This window comes from Trichomycterus rosablanca, chromosome 15 (assembly GCF_030014385.1).
Source record: "Trichomycterus rosablanca isolate fTriRos1 chromosome 15, fTriRos1.hap1, whole genome shotgun sequence".
NCBI lineage: Eukaryota > Metazoa > Chordata > Actinopteri > Siluriformes > Trichomycteridae > Trichomycterus > Trichomycterus rosablanca.
Genome location: NC_086002.1, coordinates 5,601,992 through 5,629,976, shown reverse-complemented (window position 1 = coordinate 5,629,976; position 27,985 = coordinate 5,601,992). Strand labels below are relative to the sequence as shown.

The 27,985-nt window shown below is 41.1% G+C and overlaps 1 protein-coding gene across 4 annotated transcripts; it reads right to left on the bottom strand.

Annotated features, from left to right (window-relative positions):
• Nucleotides 1–64: 64 nt before the first annotated feature.
• On the bottom strand, nucleotides 65–27,228 carry lonrf2 (LON peptidase N-terminal domain and ring finger 2). Of its 4 annotated transcripts, none has more exons than XM_063010554.1 (13): nucleotides 27,122–27,228; nucleotides 23,034–24,010; nucleotides 14,449–14,567; nucleotides 12,799–12,921; nucleotides 12,361–12,525; nucleotides 11,811–12,000; nucleotides 8,999–9,092; nucleotides 7,788–7,902; nucleotides 6,576–6,697; nucleotides 5,321–5,479; nucleotides 3,989–4,151; nucleotides 3,698–3,847; nucleotides 65–2,426 (listed from the first exon to the last, which is right to left on the bottom strand). In XM_063010554.1, the coding sequence occupies exons 2-13, from the start codon at nucleotides 23,755–23,757 to the stop codon at nucleotides 2,268–2,270; spliced, it is 2,283 nt and encodes a 760-aa protein (XP_062866624.1). In that variant the 5' UTR covers nucleotides 23,758–24,010; nucleotides 27,122–27,228; the 3' UTR covers nucleotides 65–2,267. The 4 variants fall into 4 exon arrangements, with proteins under 4 accessions (XP_062866624.1, XP_062866622.1, XP_062866621.1 ...); XM_063010552.1 differs by lacking the exon at nucleotides 27,122–27,228 and adding an exon at nucleotides 24,650–24,672; XM_063010551.1 differs by lacking the exon at nucleotides 27,122–27,228 and having other exon boundaries at nucleotides 23,034–24,110.
• Between the last annotated feature and the right edge of the window lie 757 nt (nucleotides 27,229–27,985).

The following is a 27,985-nucleotide window of genomic DNA, read 5'->3' as shown; positions in this document are numbered from 1 at the left end:
AGTTGAAGGGAACCAGCCAAATACTTTCGGCCAAATTACTGAACACTGAGATACATTCAGTAACCACGTTCTGTTAAGATGTGTTTTAATTGTTTGGATTTGTTTGTTTGGATAGTAGTGCAGCCACCGTTCTTAAGTATGTTTACTGTTATAACCAGATCACCAAATCTGTCTTCTTAAATGCATAACTAATGCAAACGAATATATAGGGGCTAATAAGTTAAACTGAATGAATTAGAGTGCCAGCATCTTAGTTTAAAAAAACGTGTCATTTCTGATCCAGTACACAGAGTACAGTGATAAGTCAGGGGTTTAACACATATATTAACACAGGGTGTCTGAAAAGTAAGGAAACACCTACAGTGTTAATCCAAGATATGTCATGAAGCACACCATTGTGTTTCTATTGAAATTCTCCACCAGTTTGATGTGTCACACACCAACCTTCCCATGTAAAAACCGATCCAAAATGGTGGCATTCAAGATGGCCACCACGTTGGTGTCATGGCCTAAGAGGTTTTCCCCTCTTCCCCCGTGTATTGTGTCTAAATGTTTTTATTTTATATGGGTGTTTCCATATTTTTGAGACTTTCTGTATACATATGCAGTATATAAAGACAAAATACGAAGAGTCAGGGCTATGCTAGAATACAATATAAAGAAAGCAAAAGAGAAAAGCTGACCCGATACCAGCAACAGCAAGCTTTCAGAACAAATCTAATGACGGATTGCTTCAGCGCGATTTCATTACAAACTATAATCAAGTGCGTTTACATGAACAATACAATTAACAAACAGCAAGAAATTGTCATGAATCCAATCGACAAGTTTCCACGTGAAAATGATGTAATTAAGCATGCGTGTATAATTTTATTTGGAAGCACAAGTGACTTAATGTTACTGACCACAGCTCAAGTTCCTGTCCTCTCAATATTTACTGATGAGGTTTTATGGTTGCATATTGCACATATTGTTGCCTTCGTCCTTGCTCCGTTTGCCTTCCAAATCTTCTACTACCCCACTACAAATTATGTATACAAGACACCTCCACAGGTCTAGTTACTGGTAAGGTAAGGTAAAAAAGGTCAAACTCTCTCTCTCATACCTACACAGTGTGTAGCGTGTATTGGCTACCTGTAAATGGCATTGAACTGTTCGAACTGCATGTTAGTTCGTTAGCTTAGTTTGTTTTTCTTGCTTCTTAGCAAAGTGCTAACCAAAATTAACCAGGCTTGAATGTTTGATTGGAATGATTTGCTGTTATTGTTCGTAATTTAGATTTTCAGACCTCCGTTCACCGTCTGTTGGGATGTTCAGCGTGCGATGGCCTGGCACCTTCCTGGATTGTGGCCAGTGTTTCAGAGGCATCGTTTTGTAGTACAGTAATAATGACAGGTATTCAATTGTGGAAACGAAGAAGGATTTCTGGAAATTTGATAATGGGCCGGCGTACCTGAATGTACCCATAAATAATGCAGAAATTTAATCATGAAATTATTAGTGTGAATGTAAATGCACTCATTACATATAATTAACTTCGGATCGAACACAGAACACAGTAGAAGACATTTTCCAAAGGCTTAGTTGTGTCTAGTTGGAGTATCGTAGCAGGTTCCCTTTTGGATATTGTTTATTTCCTTCTTTCTACCACAGCATCATGCAAAGTTTTAATGAAACTTCAAAGGCTTTTAACACCTCATGCCTTCTGTTCTCCTCTATGACAATGACTTCATGCCATTTCCAATAACAGTTGATCAAACACTCTAAAATGATAAACGTTCTGAAGAAGAACAAGAAGGCTCTTTTACTCATAAAAATGTGTTCAATGGCATCCACGATGACGATCTGTGCAGCGTGTGGCTTACAAAACCTATAGGTAAGGAAAACATTGATTCATGAACCAGAACCGGCTGCCAGTAAGACCGGAAGCCCGTTGATGCGTTTGGTCAGCCGTACACGCCAATGAGGCACAAAGTAGTGCAATGTTCACAGCATTCGGTTCGAAGCATAGGACTTTCTCCTCCCAGATCACCAATTTAGCTACTCAAGGCGAACAGTCACCCGTTCAACCTTGTCGTTAACACAGAGCTCAAACTGAAAACGAATGGAGCGACGGCCGGTGCAGAAAGGCCGAACTGTGATTGGACGAGAGACCGGACACAACCGAAATGAGAGCTGAATGTGGTGAGCAGCTTCAGTGACTCGCTACCTGTCTTCACGGCTCCTGAAGCGACAGTGACGACGATGCTGATGAGGGAAGGCCGAGGTCATCGGGGGCGCTTTCGGGTGACGAAGACGAGCACTCGGCGGATGGCTGCGAGCCGGTCTTTCAGGGACGTCATGGCCAGGATGGTGAGCTGAGCTTTGTTTTCCAGTGGCAACACGGCCAGCAACCACCAGCACCAAGCCGGCCCACTGGGGTTCCCCTAAAATTGAGGAGGGAAAGCAAATCGTTAGTTCAGGTTAACAGCTAAGGTTCAGAGTTTTTAGAAGCTTATCAGAGAAGTTTTAGGGAGTCTTAATATTTAAATGATTCCTGCATCTGTGACTGAATGATATTGGCACAAATCCACACAGTAGCTTACTTTTGTCTCCTGCTCCCAATTTTCTGCTAGTGATTAGGATTGACTACAGTCGATGTATTTTTTTTTTGCATCTAAGTAAATAAGCCTAGTCTGGGGCATTTAGGTGGTGCAGCGGTCTATAATGTGCTATATACACGACCAGGCATAACATTATGAGCACTGACAGGTGAAGTGAATAACACCGATTATCTCTTCATCATGGCACCTGTTAGTGGGGGGGATATATTAGGCAGCAAGTGAACATTATATTCTCAGAGTTGATGTGTTAGAAGCAGGAAAAATGGGCGGTTTGAGCGAGTAAGGACTAATCGTGATGGCTAGACGACTGGGTCAGAGCATCTCCAAAACTGCAGCTCTTGTGGGGTGTTCTCGGTCTGCAGTGGTCAGTATCTATCCAAAGTGGTCCAAGGAAGGAACAGTGGTAAACCGGTGACAGGATCATGGGTGACCAGGGCTCATTATTGCACGTGTGGAGCGAAGGCTGGCCCGTGTGGTCCGATCCAACAGACGAGCTACTGTAGCTCGAACTGCTGAAGAAGTTAATGCTGGTTCTGATAGAAAGATGTCAGACTACACAGTGCATCATAGTTTGTTGAGTATGGGGCTGCAGAGCCCTTCAGTTAGGAAGGTGGTCATAATGTTATGCTTAATCGGTGTAGATATAGATAGTACTGTGTGTGACTCTCAATTCGCCATGCTGCTCTCTGTGTTACTCCGTCTCTGGCAGGTGAAAAGGCGCACACGCCAGAGCAGGCGTGTGATAGTCTGTGTCTCACCTCGGTCAGCCAACAAAAATCTACATGGAATAGTGGTCTCTCCCCATCTAGCTTTGATAACATTGTCCAAATTCAAGAGAGCTTTACATCCCTATGAACCCTTGGTTTAGCTTTTTGTTGTACGTGTGATCTGCAACTAATTTGAAGTTGCACTTTAACCTGATCTTGGAGCACAAGCTTTTGCAGAGTGTACGTTTTAAATGGGTGCGGTCGGACAACCCCTATGTATACAGGCACAAAAAAAGTCAGGAATGGGCCGGGTGGTTGTCAAGCAAAATAAACTCTCCTCTTTGTCTGTAGAAATGTGGATTTGTGTATGACCATCATGATGCTCACCTGTGGGTTGGGATCCTTGGCAGGCAGGTGGCCGAAGTGACTGAGGATCTGGCTTTTCATGCTGTCTTTGAGAGAAGAGAACCAAGCCGAGGCCTGATCGTACACGGAGTCGTGCATCTTCAGCAGCTCCGTTAACTCCTCTCCTTCCACCTGAACGCAATTTCCACACAATCACAAACACGGTCAGAATGGAAGACGTGTGAGTCCACTCACCCTTAAAACACACAGAGGCTGAAGCATGAACATTCACTTAATAATACACCCCCCCTTTCACACACCCTCGTCTTTTACCTTTTTGTCCAGCAGATATTCGATCTTGGCCGTGTTGTAGCCATCTCTCTGACCGTGGCTGAGCACTTTGAAGCGAGACATACCGATGGTGTCGACCACAGAGCGGCCGTCAGGAAAGAACTTCACGTCTCGTACTTCTAGCATGCAACCGTAGTCGGCAAACCTGTTCACGAGAAAACAGCCATATGTTAAGTGCCAGACTTCCTCTGTTGTCGGACAGTCGTAGCTCAATGGGTAGGGTACTGCACTGGTGATCAGAAGGTTTAAGTTTTTGTCAAAAAAAGTTCAGTGTGGGCCAAAGGTCTGGCAAATTCTACACAAATAAAAGTTATACAAATATATAATTATGTCTAAGATTTATACACAGTCAAGTCATACTATTATGACCACTTGGCAGCGTGTAGCTCATGAAGGCTTGGTGGGTATATAAGGTGTTTGATAAGCTGTCTGCACATATATCCCTCATCGCTGTAATGGGTAAAAGTACCATGGGTAAATTTGTCTTCCCTGGGGCGGATGGAATCTCCAAGTAAGACAAGGTGACATGTCACACGGCTAGAAATGTCTGACATTGGTTGGAAGAGCATGACCAAGACTTCCAAGTATTACCCTGGCACCCTAATTCCCCAGACTTAAACCTAATTAAGTATCTGTGGGAGCACCTCGATCGTTGTGTTTGCTCTATGGATCCTCCCCCACATCCCCTCCTGAGATGCACTGCAGTTGGCATAGCTCCAGATACCTGTGACAACCTACCAGGACCTTACTGAGTCAATCCCAGCCCATCTAGCTGCTGTCCCTGCTGCACACAGCGGTTGCTTTGGATATTAGCTGGTGGTCATAATACTGTGACTCAACTGTGTATAATCAGCATAACAATTTGATTGAAATATTTCATCGCTGTTTTGTCCTGTTCAGCGCCACGGTGGGTCTGGTTTCCCTGGTGCAGGGCAGGACTGGAACACTAGAGACTGGGCGCCAATACTGCAAGGGGCTTCGGCCTTCCCCCCATTCAGACATAGCCAATCATATCTGTATAGGCACCCAGACAGCCAATAGCACCTGGTGAGATTCCAACTCTTATATCAGCTGTGATAGGCTAGCTTTACTTGACACTGGACATGGACTCTACAGGTTTGCGCAATATCTATGATGGTCCATGTGATCCCAGCATGATGTCCCAATATTCCAAAGAGCATCTTGTGATTGTCTGCTCTGTCTTCAAGTGCCCCTATAAACGCACGGTGGGCATTTTCACCAGAGTCACTTTCTCCTCATTTGTGTGTTTTTATTATTTGTGTCTTAACCCAAGCACTGTGATGGGCTACTTACCCCTTCACTTCATCAGAGATACACATGCCAAACTGCTTGGTTCCCGTCTCCATGGCTCTGCGGATCATCAGCCTGTAGCGTGGCTCGAAGACATGTAGCGGGCATGGAATTGTGGGAAATGCCATGGTGCACACAAAGATGGGAACTTCCTGGTTCAAACTAAGGAGGAAGAATTTAAACAATATGAGGCATTTTAGCATCGTAAAGCAATACAATCACATTCAGTACAGAGGCCGAGTTCACATTCCTACAACACTATCTGAGTGAGAGTAGACCAAAAAAGTATCATTTTAATTGTTTTAAAATGTAACATATTATTAAAATGTAAAAAAAAAATATGCTATTTTGTATAAGTTAAGGGCGAGTGATATCAATGACCGATTAAAAACAATGAAGAAAATTCGTAGCTCTGACACAACGTGTTGCCGGGCTGTACTGTCGGTCTTGAAGGCGAGATGAGAAAAGAGGAAGCTCACAGTGAGTCACAGGTACATGTATCGTCAGTGACATCACTGCAGGGGTCACGTGTGACTAATTTGGTATACAATTATCTCGGCCTGGAGCGCACACCCGCGGGATTATCCACTACGTGAGCACCGCCCTGGCGGTCAGGAGATACGAAACATAACTGCTGCTCAAAATAAATTGGTGTTTCTCTGCAGTACCAGCACAGACCACTAGTGGGCCAAAGCCACAAAACACTGCCTAAATTATTTTTTTTAAATATTAGAACTGGTTCTAAATATGCCAGCAATACACAGAAGAAAAAACAATGAACCTACATGTCATGAAAAAGTATCTGCCACATTTTAGATCCACTCTGTTATTGTATATTGGTCACCACGAATAATTGCAATTCCAAAAATGACCGGGTCACTTTGGGTCTGGTCTCACTGGTGAAGTAACACACCCCAAACAAGACGCCAATCCATTGCAGGGCCTTGGCAACAGCCTTCGCTCCCGCCCCTTCGCCCACACCTAACCAATCTTGCCCAATCAGCCAATGGCACAAGCAGGGACATTTTGTGTTGTTCTTGTATTGCTGTGCGTGTGCCATTTCAGAGCGATGTGCTTTATAATTAGAGTGACGTTGTCCTAAAACCATCTGAACTCATTCACTGTGACAAATGTGCAACTACAGACGCAAACAAACCGGGAACAATTTCTTTTCTACAGCAGTGTATAATTTAACCTTGAACAAGACTGAAAACCTTTTTAATATAATTGGTATCTTAAAGAGGAAACAGTGACTCACTTTGACAGCTCCTTCATTTCTTCTTCATGTACTTTCCTCCTTTCCTCCAGCTCCTCGTGCAGGTAGCGCTGAAGCACCTCCTCCATCAAGAACGTCTTCTTGTAGGCTCTCGTGGCCAGATACTGCAAAAGTGTTCAAAGCAAATCTTCATTAATGTTTCATTCATCTTTTTCCAATGCTTCCAGTATCGGCCAACTCCCTCCCATGAAATGTATTTATCTATTATATATATATATATATATGTATGTATATATATATATATTTATGTTATATATTTATTTATATATTTATTTGGGTTTTAATGCCATGTTTTTGTTTTATATTTTGTTTATGCATTTTCTCCCCTTTTTCTCCCTTTTAGCAAGTCCAATTGCCCGATTGCATCATGCTTCCTCTCCACCAATGCCGATCCCTGCTCTGACTGAGGAGCATAAAGCTAACCCACACCCCCTCCGACACATGGGCAGCAGCCGTATGCATCTTATCACCCACACTTTGACAAGTACATTGGGTGGGTATATGAACAACGTTGGCTGTTGTAACTGGTGCAATTACAACCTCTGCTGGCTAATTGATGGCATCTGCACAGAGTTAAGGAATAATGCTGATTAGGGTGTGGCTCTCCGTGCATAAGGCTGATTCTCATATGAACTCGCCTCGTGCAGGTGAAAAGATGCAGTCGGCTACTGCTCACGTGTTGGAGGAGGCGTGTGTCAGTTCACTCTCCATATTCAGGGCGGGAGTCAGCACCAGTAGAGAGAAAGCATAATGCAATTGGGTGAAAATTGGACACGCAAAAAAATCGGGATAAAAAGGGAGTAAATGCACAAAAAAAGTGTCCACGAAATAACCAAAAATAGATGTTTGACTAACATGCAACATAAGCCATTGTTTTCTTCAGGAAAAATAAATGTATTTATATATTTACTTGGGTTTTAACGCCATTTTTAACACATGTGTAATTTAAAGGCAAAACAGGTATTATGTTTGTCTGTTTATTTTATCTTGTCTTTATATTTCGGTAAGTAAAAAAAAGAATAAAACAGACTAGAGTTGCGGTCATTGCACATTTTGAACAGCAGGTGGCAGTAAAGTGACTTTCACTCACTGCCACCAGTGTGTATTTTACCAGGCTGGTATTTTTAGAAGACGGTGGAATGAATTCTACTGAATAAGCACTGGGATTAAAGCTGATTTTTTAAGAACAAATACCTCAGACAGGTTCTCTTTGCACAGGGGACAGTTAGGATTATGATCCAGGCAGCGTTCCAGACATTTAAGACAGAAGGTGTGTCCGCAGGGAGTGGCGACAGGCTCATAAAACAACCTGAAAAAAGATGAAAATCCCATCATTGTTTTTTAATTGACTATAACAAACAGTATAACAATGACTGGGCTTATTTATCTATGGCGCGTGTTTGTGATTCGCCTGTTAGATTCTTCAGCTTACACAAGCAGCAAGGTTATTTTAAGGACAGCAAAATAATGACGTGTATTCAAGTTCCTAGAAATTGCCAGAAACAGTCCCTGGAAACAAGGCAGAAGGGTGTACCGTGTGTTCTGCTGTTAACATTCAAAACTATACAAAGTAGCTGCAGGCTGATGTGACATTTGGACATTTGGACATTCGGAGTCAGACGAGGTCTCTTTCTGCTGGGATATGCAATCTCTGGGATTGGTATGGGCACCTGAGCAAGCTGGTTGGGGGAGGGGGTTTAATTAGAGCATAGTGTGGCTCTCTGAGGTCTCCATGGGTCTGTGTGTCAACGGCCGCAGATTGGACATGTGTTGAAGGGGACGTGTGGTTCTGGTAATCAGAAGGTTGCAGGTTCAAGGCTCACCACTGCCAAAATGCCACAGATGGGCCCCTAAGCAAGGCTCTAGACCCTTAATTGCTCAAACTGTATTCAGTCATAATTGTAAGTCGCTCTGGATAAAAGCGTCAGCTAAATGCCACAAATGTAATGTAAATGTACATGTAAATGTGATCTGGCTCTCCTTGGTCAGATCAGGAAGGGAGGGGGGTGCAGGTGTCAACAGGTTCACAACAGGAATTGAAAATAACTAGACTAAGATATACAGGTCATCCAGTTTGGAGGGTCATGAACACTCATGGGACACCTAAAAATGTCTAAAAAAGGAATTAGCCTACCAGCACCACACACACACACACACACACACACACACACAGACACAGACACACAGACACACACACACAGACACAGACACACAGACACACACACACAGACACACACACACAGACACACACACAGACACACACACACACAGACACACACACACAGACACACACAGACACAGACACACAGACAGACACAGACACACAGACACACACACACTCCTATGTGTAATACTTCTTCATTACAGAATGATTAATTTCATTAGGGCACTTAGGAAGTCCCTACCTCATGCACAGAGAACATTCCATGTCCGCACTGTCCAGCAACGAACACGCTACAGTCCTCATTCCAGGAGGAGTCTGGGAGGAACCGCATTGTTCTGAAAGAGGAAAACGATTGCACATAATACATAAGTCGCTAAAGTCTGGACACTTAGGAAATATCACTAACTATATGTTTACTTAAATACACACATACATATTGCATCACAAATAGTGGAACACACAGTGATGATGTTATTGATTCATATTCTCCTGCATTCCAGCATTTATTAATAATAAAGGTGTGAGGTCTGATCTTTATCCGACTGTCCTTTTTATCAAACACAATCAAGACTAGAAAGCCAAAATTATGTAGACACCCTCCTAATTACTGGGTTCAGGTGTGTCATGCATATTTTAGACAGCACAGTCAGAATTAAGATGATTCATAATTCAGGGAAATGAGTTTTCTCTTTACTGTTGTGCAGGTCTAACAGTTGTGGACACCAGTCTGCTGCCAAAGAAGGTTTGGCCAAGGTTTCACATGACCTTTCCAGAGCCAGACTGTAAATTATAAACCTAAATGATCAGGTGCAGTGGTAGCTCAGTGGTTAAGGTACTGGACTTGTAATAATAAGGCTGTTGTGTCAAGCCCCACCAGCGCTGTTGGGCCTCCGAGCAAGACCCTTAACCGTCAATTGCTGAAATTGTATTTAGTGATAATTGTTAGTTGATTTAGATAAAAAATGCTGCAAATGGAAAGATAAATGAAAAGTTTTACACTGCAGTTGTGCCTAGTGGTTAAGGTACTGGACTAGTAAACGAAAAGTCACTGGTTCAAGACACACCTTGCAAAGTTGCCACTGTTGAGCCCTGCTGCAAAAGGAAAGATAAAAAGTTTTATAGGGCTGTTGTAGCCTAGTGATTAAGGTACAGGACCAGTACCAAAAGGTCGGTGGGTCAAGCCCCAACACTGCCAGGCTGCCACTGTTGGGCCCTTAACCCTCAATTGCTTAGACAATAAGAAGTGTCTGCTAAATGCCGAAAATGTAAATGTAAAATGTTCAACAGATCTGAAATGTCCAGTAGTAAATTTGATAATGACTTGGATAAAAATCTGACGTCATTTTATGATTAATTAAAGCAGAAATTCAAATACAGCGACTGTTTTCTGCCAGCTGTATAGATAAATGTAACACAATAACAATCAGACCAAAAAAAAGATAAGGACTATAACATTATTCAATACAGTTAAATCAATAAATCAATACAGTTTGTGAAATATTTATTATATTATTTTGTCTCTACTGTGATACTGGTTACGCTGTTCTGTTTTGCACTATTCAAACCCTGCAAATATATCCATAATCACCACGTACTCTATGGGTCTGTTCGAAAACCTAGTGAGCTGCCTTGCTGTCTTACTGCTTACATGAGCAGCTGCCTAAGTAGAGAGGGTTCTAATAAATCATCGACTTATATATCAGGTAATTCGAATGCGCTATTTAGACAGCGATTCCATCAGTTTTCGCTTACTTAGCTAACACATTTAGCCTCATGCCATTTAAATCAATGGGATGAGGTGGCACAACGCGCTAGCATATCAACTAACATCTCCCTCCATGTAATGAAAATGGTTAAATTCGCTGACAAGCACGAATTTGCAAATAAAAACACTTGTGCAAGTTTATACAAATTACAAATCAATAAGAATTTATTTACGTTTGAAAATAACCGCCATGTTTTTTATTTTTCTTTAGCTGCATCCGAAATCGCACACTTTCATACTGGACAGTACGCGAAAGCAGTATGCGAGAGCGGTTAGTATGTCCGAATACGTAGTATACATTAAAAAGTACGCGAAAAGTATCTGGATGTCCTACTGCCTGGGCAGCCATTTTTGAGTATGCAAACGATGCACACTTACAGTCCGATAATCTATCCCATAATGCAAGTAGAGCTGCAAAGGCGTTTGTAGCGAAGAAGATGGATGGTGGAAAGCGGAGAAGGACAAACATTAAACGTGTTATGATTAAGTACAACCCTGAATAACGTTATCAGTAGCTTTATGGAGAACGACAGACTTAATTTTGTCCGATTTTAAAATTGTTATAACTGTGGCGATGAGACGTCGTGCATCACGTGACGTTGGTAAGATGGCAGACGTAGTACGTACGAGGTTGTGTGCATGCTGCACACTTGCGTACTGAAAGAGCGTACCGCTATACAGGCCCGAGCAGTGCATACGGCCTCGAATCTAGTATGTGCTGTTTAAGTACGCGATTTCGAACGCAGCCTGTGAGAAAAGTCGTTCTGCACTGAATGCTGGGATTGGCGTCACCGTTAAGGCAGCGTCGTATGCTCCCTCGTTATTCTGGCAAAATAGCGTTTAGATTTAAGGTGCCTTGTTAGACAGCATTTTAAGGTATCTAAGAATTCGGACAGCCTACTTCTCGGGAGCGCGCCTAGGATGACGTAAAATACGTCTATGTAAAGAGCTCACTAGGTTTTCGAACACACCCTGTGTTTCATATAATTTTAGCTTATTTTGTGTTGTACCAAGTCATATATTTTTTATTTTATTATTGCTGCTAATCTCACTGAGAGCTACCAAAAAAGTTTCGTTGTATAACTACAATGACAATTAAGTCTATCTTATCTTATCTTATCTCATTATTAGAAAGCTTGAAACAAAATGTACCAAGCTACTGATACACATCTGGTACATGTAGATCTTCCTCTCCGTGCCAGTTTACAACATAACAAACTGGTTCAACGTGTCACTGAAGCACATTTCATACACAGCCGTCATACCTACAGTCTAATCAGAGCCATACCTGCTTTGAAAAGCTTGCTGGGCGGCTCGAAGGTGTTGGCGTCTCCCACACACTTCCTTTTTCCACCGGGAACACCAGGGAGAGAGGAGAGTACAGCTGCCAGGCTTTTGGACCCTGACACACTGCTTCCAGGGTTGTGTAAGGACACCGAATTGGAGCTGCCCGCTCGATCGCCGTTTGGCGCAAGGTCCTGTGAGGTGAACATGGCACAGGTCATGCAAATCAGTGTAAAGTGTGTTATACTATATAAGGTACACCTGTCTGGAATGTACATTTGTCTACTGTATTTATTATAAGCTACATCTACCATACACATAAACTATGTGGGTATATAATCACTGACTGTAGCACAATGGTTGTTCTGTACGTTTTGTCACCCCCTTTTCCCCAATTATCATCAGAATGGATCTCCCAGACTGACCGGATCATTCTGGTTTGCATGACGGACCATTCTCAGCACTATAGTGACACTAACATGGTACTAATTGTCCATTTACTTTTGGATAGATCATGTATGTGACTGCTTGTGTACTGGTGTGTGGGTGCTCACTTTGGAGCAGCCGGCTCTGGTTCCGTCTCTGTTGGTAGGAGGGTGAATAGAGCTGAGGAGGGATGAAGGCTTGATGCGAGGAGTAGAACCTGTAGCCTGAAGCGGATGGAGGCGCGTGACCAGACCATCGTTCTCAAAAATAGATGAAAACATCTCGCTTAGGATCTGGAAAGATACAAAGAAAAAAAAATTGTTTGTTTTAAAGAAATGTTCATATATTACACTTTACTGTTACTGTACCAGACTATTTAACAGGATGTGATGCACCTCAATGATTTATGCAGTTATGTACAGTTAAACAGAACAACACCACAGGACGTGTACGACACCATGACACATTTTTAACACAGTAGTATGTGTTTTGGGATAGATAAACCACTGGCTGGCCATTTCATTAGGATGATAATGTAGTTGTAGATATTCTGTAGAAATCTTTACCTTCTGTGCCTCTGTTTTGATAGCTATCCAGTCTGGCTTTAGTGCTAGACAGTGGAAGTACTCCTGCAAAGCTTCTTCTCTGCGGCCAGCGCTGCTAAGTGCCTTTGCCTTAATGTAGTGAGCCTGGCAAAGAGCAAAAAATGTATTAAGATAAAAAAAAAAAAACATGGGCACTCAGGTGGCGCAGCGAGATATTCTGCTAGCACACCAGCACCGAGTTTCTGAACTCCTCGGCTTAAAACTCGGTGTTGCCACCGGTCGGCTGGGCGCCATCTGGTGGGCATAATTGGCAGTGCCTGCAGCAAATACTAATTGGCCACTGTATCTGCAGGGTGGGGGCCGGAATATGTGTGTGTGGGTGGGTGGGTCTTCATACGCTGTGTAAGGACCCTGACTGGCGGAAGAGACGCCTGTGCAGAATGGAGGAGGGCTGTACACGTGTCGGAAGAGGCGTGTACAGTGACGTGCTCTCCTTGGATGCAATCTGGTATCTCGCAGCAGTGGAAGAAAAAATTGAGTGTGGTAAATCGGGAGGAAACTGGGGAGAAAGTGCATTTAAAAAAAAAACATTAATGTATTATTATTATTTAAAAAACTGGGAGATCAAAGAAATTAGGTAAAGCTGTATTGTTAATAGTTATATCTAAATATCTGGAGGAGGTTTGGATTCCATCTTTGTTAAACAACATTGAGAAATAATTAAGGCCAATTTGGCCTATTTCAGTCTCTGACATTAATGGACAATAAAAGAGAAAGAGGACAGCCAGCAACAAGATAAACAGATTCAACTGTAGGAACATTGAACAAGCCATTAAGAAGCCTAAAGACCTAAACAAAAGACATGATATTCTGAAGAAGTACTATTCACACGGTCGCCAGGAGTTGGAATCAACTTGATGACACCTAACCAACCAGCCACTGAAGAGCCCCATGTACACTAAATGGCCAAAAGTATTTGGACACCTGACCATGAGCTTGTTGGACATCAAATTTCAAAAACAACTGGTATAAGTCACCTCTATGTGCTCTTTTCAGCTATAACAACAGCCACTAGAGTATGTCTGTGGGGATTTGTGCTCATTCAGTCAAAAGAGCATTTATATGGCCAGTCAAGAAAGCATCAGTTGATGTTCCAGTTCATTCCAAAGCTGTTCAGTGGGGCTGAGGTCAAGGACTTTAATTAAACCGAGCTTTTCTTCATGTCTTTATAGAGCTTGTTTTGTGCACAGGGGCACAGTCATGCCGGAACAGGAAAGGGCCTTCCCTAACATGCTGCTACAAAGCATAAAATGTTCTTTATATAATTGATTTATTACACCTATTTATTTATTACATTGTATTCAAAAAACAAAAGGGGTGTCCAAATACTTTTGTCCATATGTTGTCAAGTAATTAACGACAGAATAAGAAAATGAGAAAATTTTTTTGCAAATGTGTATCTGGTAATACTGTATTTTGGGGTTGTGGTGGATCGTCGGCTCCAGTGCCAGTTGTCATTAGCGTATGAAGCAGTACAGATTTACCATGTTTACCTGACACATATTTATTATACTGCATGTAACTGGTCACATGACCTACATTCTAAAATCACAACAAAACTTCTAACACATGTGGTCTGGTCCTGTGAGTGTTCTAGTGCGGGTTATTCACCTTTGGAGAAGACGTCAGAAGACGGCATAACCTGTCTCCATCCTGGATAGCTTGGTTGAAGTCCTTCATGTCCATGAGCAGCTCTGCTCTCTGGGCTATCAGTCTACTGATAAATGGCACTGTGAAACACAAGCAAAGAAATCTGTGTTTAAAAAGATGTACCACAAAAAAATACATTTTTGTAACTGTAACTGAAATAGGTTAGAATTCTCTACGGAGATCTGTCTTGATTTGGTCAAAACACAATAGTAAAAAATTACATTCAATTATTAAGGTGAGCTGTGCTGTGTATTGTAGCTTGCATTTATTCTATTGTTTGTTTGTTTATTAGGATTTTAACGTCATGTTTTTACACTTTGGTTACATTCATGACAGGAACGGTAGTTACTCATTACACAAGTTTATTCGATTCACAAGGTTATATCAAACACAGTCTTGGACAATTTACCTCACTTGCATGTCTTTGGACTGTGGGAGGAAACCGGAGCTCCCGGAGTAAACCCACGCAGACACGGGGAGAACATGCAAACTCCACACAGAAAGGACCCGGACCGCCCCACCTGGGGTTCGAACCCAGGACCTTCTTGCTGTGAGGCGACAGTGCTACCCACTAAGCCACCGTGCCGCCCCATTAATTCTATTATTCAATTTATGAGGATAATTTAATGACTGCGTGCTACTTTTCCTTAAAAATCCATGAAATCTGTGATTTAAAAAAAAAACAAGGTCTGTATAATTGTATTATAATTCACATCTTTCCGTGAATTTAGTAGAGCCGTGTCAATGTGTTAATACTGGATGTATGGATGAACAGGGACGGGGGGAAAATAGAGATTAGTGCGTGACTCTCCGTATGCGTCTTGTGCAGGTGAAAAGAAGCAGTTGGCAACTGCACACATGTTGGGGGGGGGGGGGGGGGGGTGGTGGTGGTTGTTTACAGCCCTTCTCAATTCTCAATCAGGGCAGGGGTCTGCAGCAGTGGAGGACATATACAACCATGTGACTGGATACAACTAGATTAGAAGGAAAAGGGAAAAATGCCTAAACAATAAAAAGCCTGTTCTCAGTCAAGCTCCCATGTTCAATATTTAATAGGGCGGCACGGTGGCTAAGTGGGTAGCACTGTGGCCTCACAGCAAGAAGGTCCTGGGTTCGATCCCCAGGTGGGGCGGTCCAGGTCCTTTCTGTGTGGAGTTTGCATGTTCTCCCCGTGTCCGCATGGGTTTCCTCCGGGAGCTCCGGTTTCCTCCCACAGTCCAAAGACATGCAAGTGAGGTGAATTGGAGATATTCAATTGTCCATGACTGTGTTCAATATAACCTTGTGAACGGATGAATCTTGTTTAATGAGTAACTACCGCTCCTGTCATGAATGTAATCAAAGTGTAAAACATGACGTTAAAATCCTAATAAACAAACAAAAAACAATTGTTAATATGAAAAGATCCTAATCTTTTTCAATATGACAAATCAGTGACTCATACTAATCTCTCTCAGAGGAAAACTTCTTCTTCTTGTAAATACGCTATGCCAATCTTACTCCAACAGCACTGTATCAGTTCTCACATTCCCAGCGGTCGGTGTTTCATAAGCGATCTATTTCTGTCCGTCACTTGTATTCCCCGTACTCAGGGAATTCGGGTCATCAGGAAGGAGACCAGCTCTCATACTCCCTTGCCGAATGCTGGGGACGTTATGAAATGAGTATGCTCTAAATCCTCTTCTCGGTCAACTACAGATCACATTTTACACAGATGTCCAGTCAAAGCGACGTGGATAACGTTCAAAGCCGTGACTAGAAACACGACTGGTTGCTTTCAAACCAAAAGCTGGCATGTTACATCAACAGACAAACAAAGTCGGGCAACTTTCCAGAGGCAAGTGTCAGTCGAGCATATGTGTTTACACTCTTGCCGCCTCCGCCGCATGTTGCATGATGAAATGAGACGAAGCCGCCAAAACGAACGCCCACACTCCATCAGTGAGGGGAGCGAGAGACTGGAAAGGCTAGCTCCCAAAGCTCACACTCGTGTTCCAAACTGTAACAAAATCTATGCTTGAATAAACTTGTGCTTCATCGTTTATCAATACAAGTCAGAGGCTGCATCCCAAACCACTAGTGCCATCAAAAGGGAACTGAGATTTAGGGCGTTTTACACATGAGCTGTTTAAGTGTTTGAAGCGTGCTCAGACCACTGAGTCATGGTTTCTTCTGCATGTGTGAACACATTAAATAAACTCGTACCCCTCTAAATAGAGAATGGATGCAGTTCCTTATGTTAAATGTATGTGATGGAATTTACTGGTCCCCCTTTACTAGCCCCTAGTCTGTTCTTCACCACCAGTGTCAACCATTGGCGCTACTCAATGTCCAGCCTTGGATGCGGACCACATTACATTTACATTTTCGGCATTTAGCAGACGCTTTTATCCAATGTATACAATTTATGCAATTGAGGGCTTGCTCAAGGGCCCAGCAGTGGCAACCTGGCAGTGGCAACCTGGCAGTGGTGGGGCTTGAACTGGCAACCTTCTGATTACTGGTCTAGTACCCTAACCACTAGGCTACAGCTGCCCTTTAATATGTTGTGTGGTGAAGCAAGCCAACCAAACCCCTATTTTTAGGTGGACCAATAAGTACCAAACAACCCAAGAGAAAACTAAGATGTTTACGTTGACAGAAAAATGAACACCATTCAAAGCTTAAATATTTATTATGTCTAAATATGGCAACATTGCATTAGATTAAAGACACTATCATCATCCTCATCATATTCATGTTTAACCACCACTTTATTCTGGTCAGGGTTGTGGTAGGTTCCAGCTTCCCTGGAATCACTGGGCCCAATGAAGTAACAGGACCACAATCCATCATAGAACCCTCTCACAAATCATGTCTGTAATTAGATGCCCAATGTGCCGAGCGGATAGTACCTCTGTGGATTTGAACCCTAATGAGCTAAAGACACTTTCTGCTCCCTAAAACAAAGAGCACCGTCAATGTTATACAACTTGCATAACCTCACAAAGGAACCCCATTATCAGCACTAGGAGGCGCGCTGGAGTTTTACACTGTCGGCCCTAATCAGATATTCTGTATCCTTCAACATGGTTTTATTAGTCTCTGCAACTAGATCCCTTACATAAACTCAACACAATCTAGGGCCCCATGAACCAAATTAGCTGCGATTCAGACTCCAGATTCAGGCACGATCAGTACAGCACCGATTTCCTGGGCCAATCCGGTCTGCCCTCCAAAACTGAAATTTAAAAGCAGTACCTGCATGTAGGGCTGGGCGATTTTCACGATTAATTCGGTTAATTCGCATGAAGGTTTTCATCCGATGTTAGAATGTGACAATCGCGATTGTTTACATATTTTATATTTTAATTAAAATACCAACATGGCGCGAGGCAGAAACTGACCAGACACTCACGGATTGTAAATTAGGGAAAGTTTAATATAAAAAGGATTAGAGCCCAAAACCAGCGAAAACTAAAACAGTAAACGGAAGACAACAAGGATTATACACGGTCACCGTTAGATTCAGTAATAAGGAGCGCAAACACGATCGGCAAAACGAGACACAAACAGAAGAGTTTAATTAAGATTCACTGAATCAAACACCGCTGAACTGAATCAAAACTCCGGAGCCGATTAGCGCGATCAGGATTGGCTGACCGGTGGAAAGTAACGAATGACATTTACTCGCGTTACTGTAATTGAGTCGTTTTTTTGTGTACTTGTACTTTTTAAAGTAGATTTTACAGCCTGTAATTTTACTTTTACTTAAGTATGTTTTGTATTAAGAATTGTAATTCGCTACATTTTAAATCACATCCGTAACTGAGTAAAAAATTCGCGTCCGGGAAACTGCTGCAGTGAATTCTGTGATGGGGAGTCGGATCTTTTGGCTCAGTTCCTTTTAAAGAGCCGTATGTATGTAACGACTCCCAAATGCGTGAATCGGTTCCTTTATTTTGGCTTAATAGATTAGTTCAATAGAATCGAATCGTTCTACAACACATAAATAGTGGTTAATACAGTTTGAAAGTTTTACGGGACTAAAATTACACGTTACACATCCTTAAACGTTCAAAATGTTGTATCCACCCCCCAAATCACAAGAGGACAAAATCAAAGCTGAGCTGAGTGATTACTTGATGCCCCCCAGTGTAGATACTGATACAGACTCACTCAGTGGTGGAAACAGCACAGTACAGGCTCGTGTTCCTTTTAAGAAACCTGTAAAGAACTTTTTGTAGTTTTTTTCTGCTGCACATTATTTAAAATAAGAGTTGTTTGTGAGCTATTCTTAGATATAGATAGTTAAGGATATAGATAATTTAGATCTATTTTGTTTTAATTATTGTGTTATCGTTATTGTAATAAAGTTTGAGTCCCTTAAAAGGATAATTATAGGTGGTGCTGTTACTATTTTTGCACTTCTGCAGCCTTTAATTACAATGAAAAAAAAATGAAATTTGAGTCTTATTTTAATTGCATTATACAAGAACAAAAAAAAAAAATCGAAATCGTAATCGACAATCGGGTATCATTTTAAAATAATCGAGATTTTTTTTTTTTTGCAAAATCGCCCAGCCCTACCTGCATGACCTCACTGGCATAGTTCTGGGAAAAAATCTCACCGAAAACAGCGAACTCACATGACACTGTTGCTTTTTTTTTTTTATAGTCTTCTGTTATGGTCATTTTGACACCCTTTGTTTTTCTATTTCATTTTAATGTTTTACCACAGCTTTAACCTAGTCAGGGTTGCTGTGGGTCTGGATTTCCCCTGAATCATTGGGCGCAATGCAGTAACAAACACAGGACAGGATTCCAAACAACTGTGGGGCCTCAACCACCCTCCCAAACACAGCCAATCATGTCTGTATGTAGACACCCAACCGTCAATAGCACCACTGGGGATTTAACCCCTGCATTCCAGCAGTAGTGGGTCCGTGTATTTTACTGCTGTGCTACTCAAGTACCTTTTTTTTGGGGCTTAATGTTGTTCCTTTCTCTATATCTCTAAATCCCTTTATTCTTTTGTAATAATGCCAATGTTGTCTGTTACTTAATGCTTACTTAAGTTTCCTAATTCAGGAACTGCACAGTGTTCCTCTGTCATTGATGTTTCATAATGCTGACAACGATCTGTTACCTAACGCTGCCAAGGGTGTCAGTTTGCCAGTGAGGGTTTTAAATGTTTGTATTGTGCTTTTGTTACAGGCAGGGCTTGGGTGGTGCAGCAGTAAAGCAAGCTAGTCCGAGGTTCGAATCTCAGCGGTGCTATCAGTCGGTCGGACATCTGCATGGACATGATTGGCAAGATGTGTGTGTGTGGGGGGGGGGGGGGGGGGGGGGGATAAAAATAGCCCAGATAAAAATAGGAGGGTTGCGTCGGAAAGGGCATTTGGCATAAAAACTGTGCCAAGTCTGGTATGCAGACCAGAATGATCCACTGTGGCAAACACTATATGTGGGAGCAGCCTGAATAAAAAAAATTGTGCTTTAGTTAAATAAGTTGTTACCTAATGTTGTTTCATAATGCTGACTGTGCTTTTGATATTGCTAACAAAAGTGAACCACGTACATATATAACCACATATATAAAACATACTTGAGTTAAATCCTCCCTAAGTATATACATTTTGTCCTTCTGTCAAATAACAAATGCAAACTAGTGCCTTCATGGTCAAAAGTGATTTAAAATTTGAAAAAAAGTGATTTCTGATCATTACTATTATTGTTAAATTATTTATTAATTTATTATTATTATATTACAGGTGTAACTTTACTGCTATATTTACCCAGTATTGATTTCTTAATTAATATAATTACCCTTGACAGAACAGTATTTTTAAAGCAATGTGATCTAGCTAATATCCAGCATTACACCGCAACTGGTGTATTTATTTTTAATGCTTGATGAATTTATTTTGAGGAACAGTTTTTTTTCCCCCAAAAAGGAGGGAAATAAAACGGGTTTGAGCACAATGTTCGTTTACTTTCCCATAATCCCTAACTTATGTATTCAGAAATTCTGCTGTATAAAAATATTGAGGCTCAGTATCCAACCACCACTTTAGGACAGTTTATTTGGTTAGGTTACAGTGTCATTTGATTAAACAAATGGAATAAACCATATGTGGCAATACTGCTCTTCAGTCGTGATATTCTTAATGACGACCTTTGCTTTTTATTGGTGTACTAATCTCTCTAAACAATGTCCTTTCAGAAATTCATGAAACACTGACAGCTACATTGTGTTTGTGCAACATTACAACATTACATCAGCACAGCATTTTATATTTACTCATTTAGAGGGTTCCTTGTTCCCTTTGGCTTACATTAATAAGTAGAAAAGTGGTTGGTGTATAATAAAAATATATTTGGTTAATTATTCTGGGGAGCCATAAAACAGAAATTGTTACAAAAGGAACATCTTTAAAAGCCTCTGCTGATGTGCAAAGAACTTGTATAACTTGGGGTCAATACAGAAGGCAGTACATTAATCTAACCATTGGGGGGCCACATCATTCAACCTTAGTGCTGGTCCTAAACCCAGATAAAATAGGAGGGTTGATTAAAAAAGGGAATTTGCTGTGCCTAATCGATTATGTGGATGAATGAGAGCAGCAGGAGCAGCAGAAGAAAATCATTCCTTCATATTGCAAAACCAAATTATAAAATGACTTGGATACAAAATGTCTTTATGTAATATTATTAATTAATATTAATTCTCTTCTGTAAAGCAATGTATTCATTATTGTGGCTCATCATTTGACTTTGCATTTGGTTAAACAATGCAAAAAATAGTGCATAACACAAGTAATTGTATAACCTTCAGCTAGTTGCATGTAGTAACCTATTTCTGCCAGAGAGGTCTCCAATCTTCCAAAAGTTGCATAATGCAGCTTTAATATAATATATTACAACTAGAGTAAAGTTATTAGACACTTCTTTATTTGTTTTTACCCAAATTTGTGGGTAGGATAGCTATGGACGCTCAGTCTTAAAAATAAAGGTTCTACTTAGCATCATTAACTGTTTGCCTTTCTCAGAACACCCTGAATAACACTTGGAAAACAAACAATTTTAAAGATTTAAAACCTTAAAAACTAAACTGGTTAAGCACGTTAAGAGCCATTAGCGACATTAGCTGGTCAACACAAACATCACAAGTGCCCTGTTAATAAAGTCATGCTACAATGAATCCCATTGGTCAACATGCTCTGAAGAACATGATAAAACAGTCATGGTGAAAGAATGTAGACAAAGCAATGTTATCAAACCTGAGAAAACAAAACCTCTAAAGCACAGGTCTGATCTGGCACATTTACATTACTCCTGACAGGCACGTTTTTAATAATGCCCAAGAGTCCCTTGCTTTAAGTCTCACAAACGAAAACAAGGCAGATTCCCATGCTAAATTGCTAGTATCCTGAGATACTACATGTAGAGCTGAAAACACAGTAGGATGGCTTGGTGGACTTTCTAACCTAAATGTAAAATATCTACTTTAAAAGCAACTTTAGTCATGTGATTGAACCACTAAGAAACACTCGAGGAACAGACTGGTGATCAGATGTTGCTAGACCACGCCCTAACATTACATTTACATTTCCTCCATTTAGCAGGCGTTTTTATCCAAAGCGACTTACAATTATCAATGAATACAATTTAAGCAATTGAGGTTTAAGAGTCTTGCTCAGGGGCCCAACAGTGGCAACTTGGCAATGGTTGAGCTTGAACCAGCAACCTTTTGATTACTAGTCCAGCACCTTAACCGCTGAACTACCACTGTCCCTATCAAAGTAGTATTAAAGTACTAATACAAATACTAAACTAAGTTACATTTACATTTTCAGCATTTAGCAGATGCTTTTATCCAAAGCGACTTACAGTACTGTGACTGTATACAGTCTAAGCAATTGAGGGTTAAGGGCCTTGCTCAAGGGCCCAACAGCAGCAACCTGGCAGTGGTGGGGCTTGAACCAGCAACCTTCTGGTTACTAGTCCAGTACCTTAACCACTAGGCTACAATGTCCCATATTATTTAATATTATTTTAAGTGTAGCCACTGTTGGGCCCTTGAAAAAGGCCCTTAACCCTCTGTGCTCCAGGGGTACAATGGCAGACGCAGCGCTCTGATTCCAGCTTCCAAAAAACAAGAAGAAAGAAATAATTTATATTCTGGGCAAGCCATAGCCTAGTGGTTAAGGCACAGGACTAGTAATCCAAAGTTTGCTGGTTCAAGCCCCACCACTGCTAGGTTGCTGCTGTTGGGCCCTTGAGCAAGACCCCTAATCCTCGGTTGCTCAGACTGTATACTGTAATGTAAGTCGCTTTGGATAAAGTCGTCTGCTAAATGCCAAAAATGTAAATGTAATATAAAGGTGCTGTTCAAGTTAAAATAGCCCCTGAAAGGGTTGAAACTTGAGTGTTTGGAGGTAAAATGTCGCCCTCTGTATCTTCAGCTGTTTCATAACTGCCACCAGTGGAAGTAGGTCACACCACCAGAGCTACATAACTGACTGACTTGGTAGCATCAAACACAAGAGCATTCAGTCCCTTACCTAGGTCTACGGCCTGGTTGTACTTTTCCAGTGCGTTCTGGAGCTCCTGCTTCTTCCACAAACTTTCCCCTTCGAGCCAGCACCTCCTCGCTTTACTTTCCGCCTCGAACCACTTGTCGAGCAGGCCGGTGAGGATAACGTTGGCTCGGAGGCCGGTGGTGCGCCACGATTTGTTTATGTTTGCGCGGCACGACTTGCATTCAGCGACGTCCTCCAGGCAGCGCTTGCAGAAAGTGTGGCCGCACTCCAGGGTCGTCGGGTCGGACAGTAAACACGAGCACACGCGGCAGGAGAACATGTCCAGCACACGGTCCCCATCCGGCTCATCCAAATCGGACCCGGTGGCCCCGGCGGCGCCGGCTCCGCTCCCCCCTGGTCGTGTCTCGGTGTTGAGAACTTTCACGCGGACGGTGTGCGCGATGCTCTCCACGAGCAGCTTCAGCTCGTCGGGTCGCAATCGGTGCAGGTTCGCGGCCACGCAGTACGAATCCAGAGCCTCGGCGATGCGATCTGCGCGTATTAACGCGTCTGCTTTGCGCAGGCAAAGCCCCCGATCGGGCTGGTTCAGCTCTGCAAGCTGGGAGGAATAGATCTCCACGGCTAGCTCGTAATCCCCTGCGCGGCATGCTTCTTCTGCCACTTCCAGCATTTCGGGGCACACGCCGGTCGGGTTCAAATCGTGAGACGCGAAATGCTCGGCGGAACCCTGAACGCTGGTATCCATTTTTCCTTTATTACAAGATAATAAATAATCAGGATGGATCTTTGGTGATCGTTGGTTCTAGTGGTCAGATCAGATCAGCACTGGATGAGCCAGGCCATCACACAGACCGTTGCGTAAATGTCTGGTTACACAACTTAAATCCAGAGATGTGTGCCCGGCCACCAGGCTGGTCTAGGGTTTACGGTTGTAGATTCATCGTGGATGCAGAAGTAGAAGGGTCAGTATTAAGAAATCGGAGGGTGTCGGTTCGAATCTAAGGGTGAAAGAAGATCACAAAGCAGATCAAGAGAAAGAAAACAGAACGCGAATCTCCGGTGATCCAAAGCCAAGAGAATCGGTTATAATCGGTCCATTATTTATTTCTCTAGATGCCACAATAAACTGCACTCCGTATAATCCCATCAACTCCTTTCCTACAAGAGCAACCGGGACTGTCTTTCTTTCTTCTCCGCACTTTCTCACACTCCGCCTTGCCATCTCCTTCACCTGCATTCACCTTCATGTCTGATTAGCGAAAAGCTGCACAATAAACATAAGAATAAACGCCGAGAGATCTTCATTGTGACCGGTCCGTCCACCTCGCTCCAAAATAAACGCTGTGCGTTAATCCCGCCTACTACGCCTCACGTGACCTCAATCACGCCCTCCTATTGGCTCACAATATAGCCCGCTTATATAATGACACTGGGTTGTGTAACCCCAAGAGGAGGAACAGCTAACTCGTGCTGTCGGAATGTTTCATAAACTAACAGTCATTATTATTCTGTCAAAAAGTTACAAATATACACTTCTAAACATTTATTCACAAACATTACATTCCCACAATCACAAAACATATACAACAGAGCAATTAAAACTTTTAAACTGGGTTACTCCGGACATTTATACAAACCTTTATGTAACCTCCATGTTTATGTAAGATGCCATTTAATAGCTTTTCCTCGTCGTACACCGTGTGACTAATTCACACCAAGCACTTGTACATTTATTACACAGGGTTATACAATTTAAACATGTATCTGATCACGTAGTCTCAGTTTTAGGAACGTTAGTTTGCATATTTATGGGTGGTAACATGGTAAAGTAGGTCTGTCACATAACTGACTACTTACATCAGGTTTGTCTGATAACCTACTTTCATATAACCTAATTACTCTGTTATAAAAGGTACACCCTACATTCATTCTACTCTATTCAGTTTTTTATTCATTATAAACACATTCCAAAGCAAAACAGATTCATCAGTTTTGGAACTGTACTACATTAAAGCAATACAACAATACAACACAACATAATGCAGTAATAAAGCTTCAGTAGTTGAGCCACAGTATTTGATAAAGTGTAAAAGGTTTATTGTGGGTATAAAAAAAGCTTGTTTTATGTTCACGTTTGTCTTACTGCAGATTAAATGTAGATAGATAGATAGATAGATAGATAGATAGATAGATAGATAGATAGATAGATAGATAGATAGATAGATAGATAGTGGTTAAGGCACTGGACTAGTAATCGAAAGGTTGCTGGTTCAAGCACCACCACTGCAAGGTTGCCACTTTTAGGCCCTTGAGCAAGGCCCTTAACCCTCAATTGCTTAGACAATATACTGTTGCAGTACTGTAAGTTGCTTTGGATAAAGGCATCCAAATGCAGAAAATGTAAATTTAGATAGATAGCTAGATAGATAGCTAGATAGATAGATAGATAGATAGATAGATAGATAGATAGATAGATAGATAGATAGATAGATAGATAGATAGATAGATAGATAGATACTTTATTAATCTTAAAGGAAATTAAGGCCTCAGTAGCAAGTTACATAGATCAAAAGTAATAATACACACTAAAGTACCTGGGCCTGTGGATACACATGGGGGTGTTATTTTGGTATACAAGGCTGGTATATATTGTATTAACTGTTAAGTATGAATGTTAGTTCACTTTTACTTGATGGCAGTTAAAGTTGTTGTCATTTAAATTATAAATCTTTTTATTTTTTATTTTGTATGTTTGTTTGTATGGTTATTGTTTTAAATGTACCAGAAATCCAACCACAGCAGGGAAAATGCATAGTTGCCTAGAACCATGTAAAAACACCCATACCAGCACAAACTGGTTGCTGTTCCGTGTTGACAATTTAGTAGGTCTATAATAGCAAATACAGGCTATTGAATAGAAATAACCATAAACATAATTACATTTTAAACTGTAATTTAGATTTAAAGAAGCATTTATGTGTATGCCTTTGTGTAAGAATAAGAACCTTGCTCTGTCTGTTAGTGTTCTGTCCAAGAAATATGACTATTACATATACAGTGTAAGTTCAGTGTTTACTCTGTATATACTCTGTATATAATAATATATAAATAGAAAACGTGGGGGTGCAATGCTGCAATGTCAGGACTTAGATGACTTTCTGTTACTGAGAAAACAGTACATTTCAATTATTACCAGAAAGTTTTTTTAATGGGAGGTCATCTCTCTGTGGGCTGCAACTGAGATATGATTTGAGCTATCCAGCAAGAAAATGATGAAACATACAAAAGCAAGAAATGAACAGAAAAGTTCTGAAGTGTTTAGTCAAGGTTCTGACTTGTATCCATTGTAGGTGCTGTGGCAAGCTGTTAAACCTTGAATCCTGTTTGACTGGTAGCTGGTGGCATTAGTTAAGGGTTCAATTATTTTTTTCACTGAGGTAATGAAAGTAATTTTGTTCCTTAGGTAAATAAAATTGTTTTGTGTCTTGTTTTGCTTGTTTTGATGGTGTCTAAATTATTAGGTGCATCACAAAAACTGAAAAAAAATGAGTTCATATATCACCTGAAACATACAATAAACATGAAAACATATGGTAAACATAAAAAAGCATCAGCAAACAGGGTTGTTGCTAAATGTCCTACATATCCCCTAAAAATAACCACAGAATTTAATGTGTAACTCTATATAGAGGTCTGAACAATAAGAGTAAATACAGAAAGTGGAATTTAGGGCAGGTCAGTCATGCTACTTCGCCTTGTTGAAATTTTAATGATGGGCTTTGATAAGCAACTTGATGCTCATTGTTTTCCTTTGCAAGTAAAGCCAGAATTGAACCCTTTTTCTCATATTTGCTGCTTGTCTGTAATGTGATAATGTATGTTCCATTCAATATTAGCACTCTGCATTTTAAACATTACACTTAAATTAAGAACTTAGATAAAAACACATTCATTTCCTCCTAACAAACAATCTTTTTTACATCTACCATTCCTGTCTGGTGCGTCGGTGACACATGCTCTAGCAGACACATGTCCGAGCACATTCTCATTTGTCTGGTGTTCTGTAGGTGAATTACGTATGTGGGATATCAATAGATTGAATTGCTCACGTTTTTCCTTTTGAGGACGCATGCCAGACAATGGATGAGAAGAAGAAGGGGGACAGAAGAGAAGTCTGTTTCCAGAGAAACCATGTTTTGCCCACTCACGTTTCCTTTTGCAAATGCCAATGTTAAGAGTGACCTTCAAGTCACAGAAATGGTTGAAGTGTCTCATTTTCATTTGTGAATCTATTTATTTGTCACACTTGATTATTTTATATCACCAAACATAATATATTAAACTAAAGACTTGTGTAGAAACAACTTTTTGTAAATTTTTCTTTATATTATACAAATTTATATTATATTATTATATTTATATTGATCATTTTTTTCAAATAAAACTGAATTTCTGTTTGAGTTTCACATATATGAAAAAAAAAATCAGTTCATTCTCAGTGGACTAAATCAAGTAGAGAAACTTTTATCAATGGTAAGCCAATTAATCAGGTCTGATTTCGGCCACCCTGTAAAATATAAATCCTACTTATTTTAAACCTAACCCATAAAACCAAGCAATTACGCTAAAACCGCTACAGAAACTATATACAACAATCTAACACACAAACTGTTGACAAATATCAGCCGGCAATAGGCAACAAAGCCATTTCAGATTTCAGAATCATTAAACCTCTGATGGCTATTATCTCCGAACTGAGGAAATCTAAAACAGTGGTGAATCCATCCAGTATGGGATTGTGTGCTAAACACTCTCTCGCAGCTTACCAGGCACCTTACCCAAAAGGCAAACTACCAAGATCTCAGAGCCTGCCCAAAAAGTTCCAAAAGATCCCAAATAAAAACATATCAAGTACTAAAGACATCTCTATCCTCAGCTATAGTCATGGTTAATGCCAGATGAGGTTTGGAACT

What these genes read in the sequence shown, in the direction of transcription:
- lonrf2 (XM_063010554.1), bottom strand. Translation starts at nt 23,757, where the DNA reads ATGGATACCAGCGTTCAGGGTTCCGCCGAGCATTTCGCGTCTCACGAT. An exon ending in CCAGAGCCGGCTGCTCCAAA is followed by an intron (nt 12,001 to 12,360) that starts GTGAGCACCCAC and finishes TTCACCTCACAG; the next exon opens with GACCTTGCGCCAAACGGCGA. An exon ending in ATCTCTGATGAAGTGAAGGG is followed by an intron (nt 4,152 to 5,320) that starts GTAAGTAGCCCA and finishes TCTCGTGAACAG; the next exon opens with GTTTGCCGACTACGGTTGCA.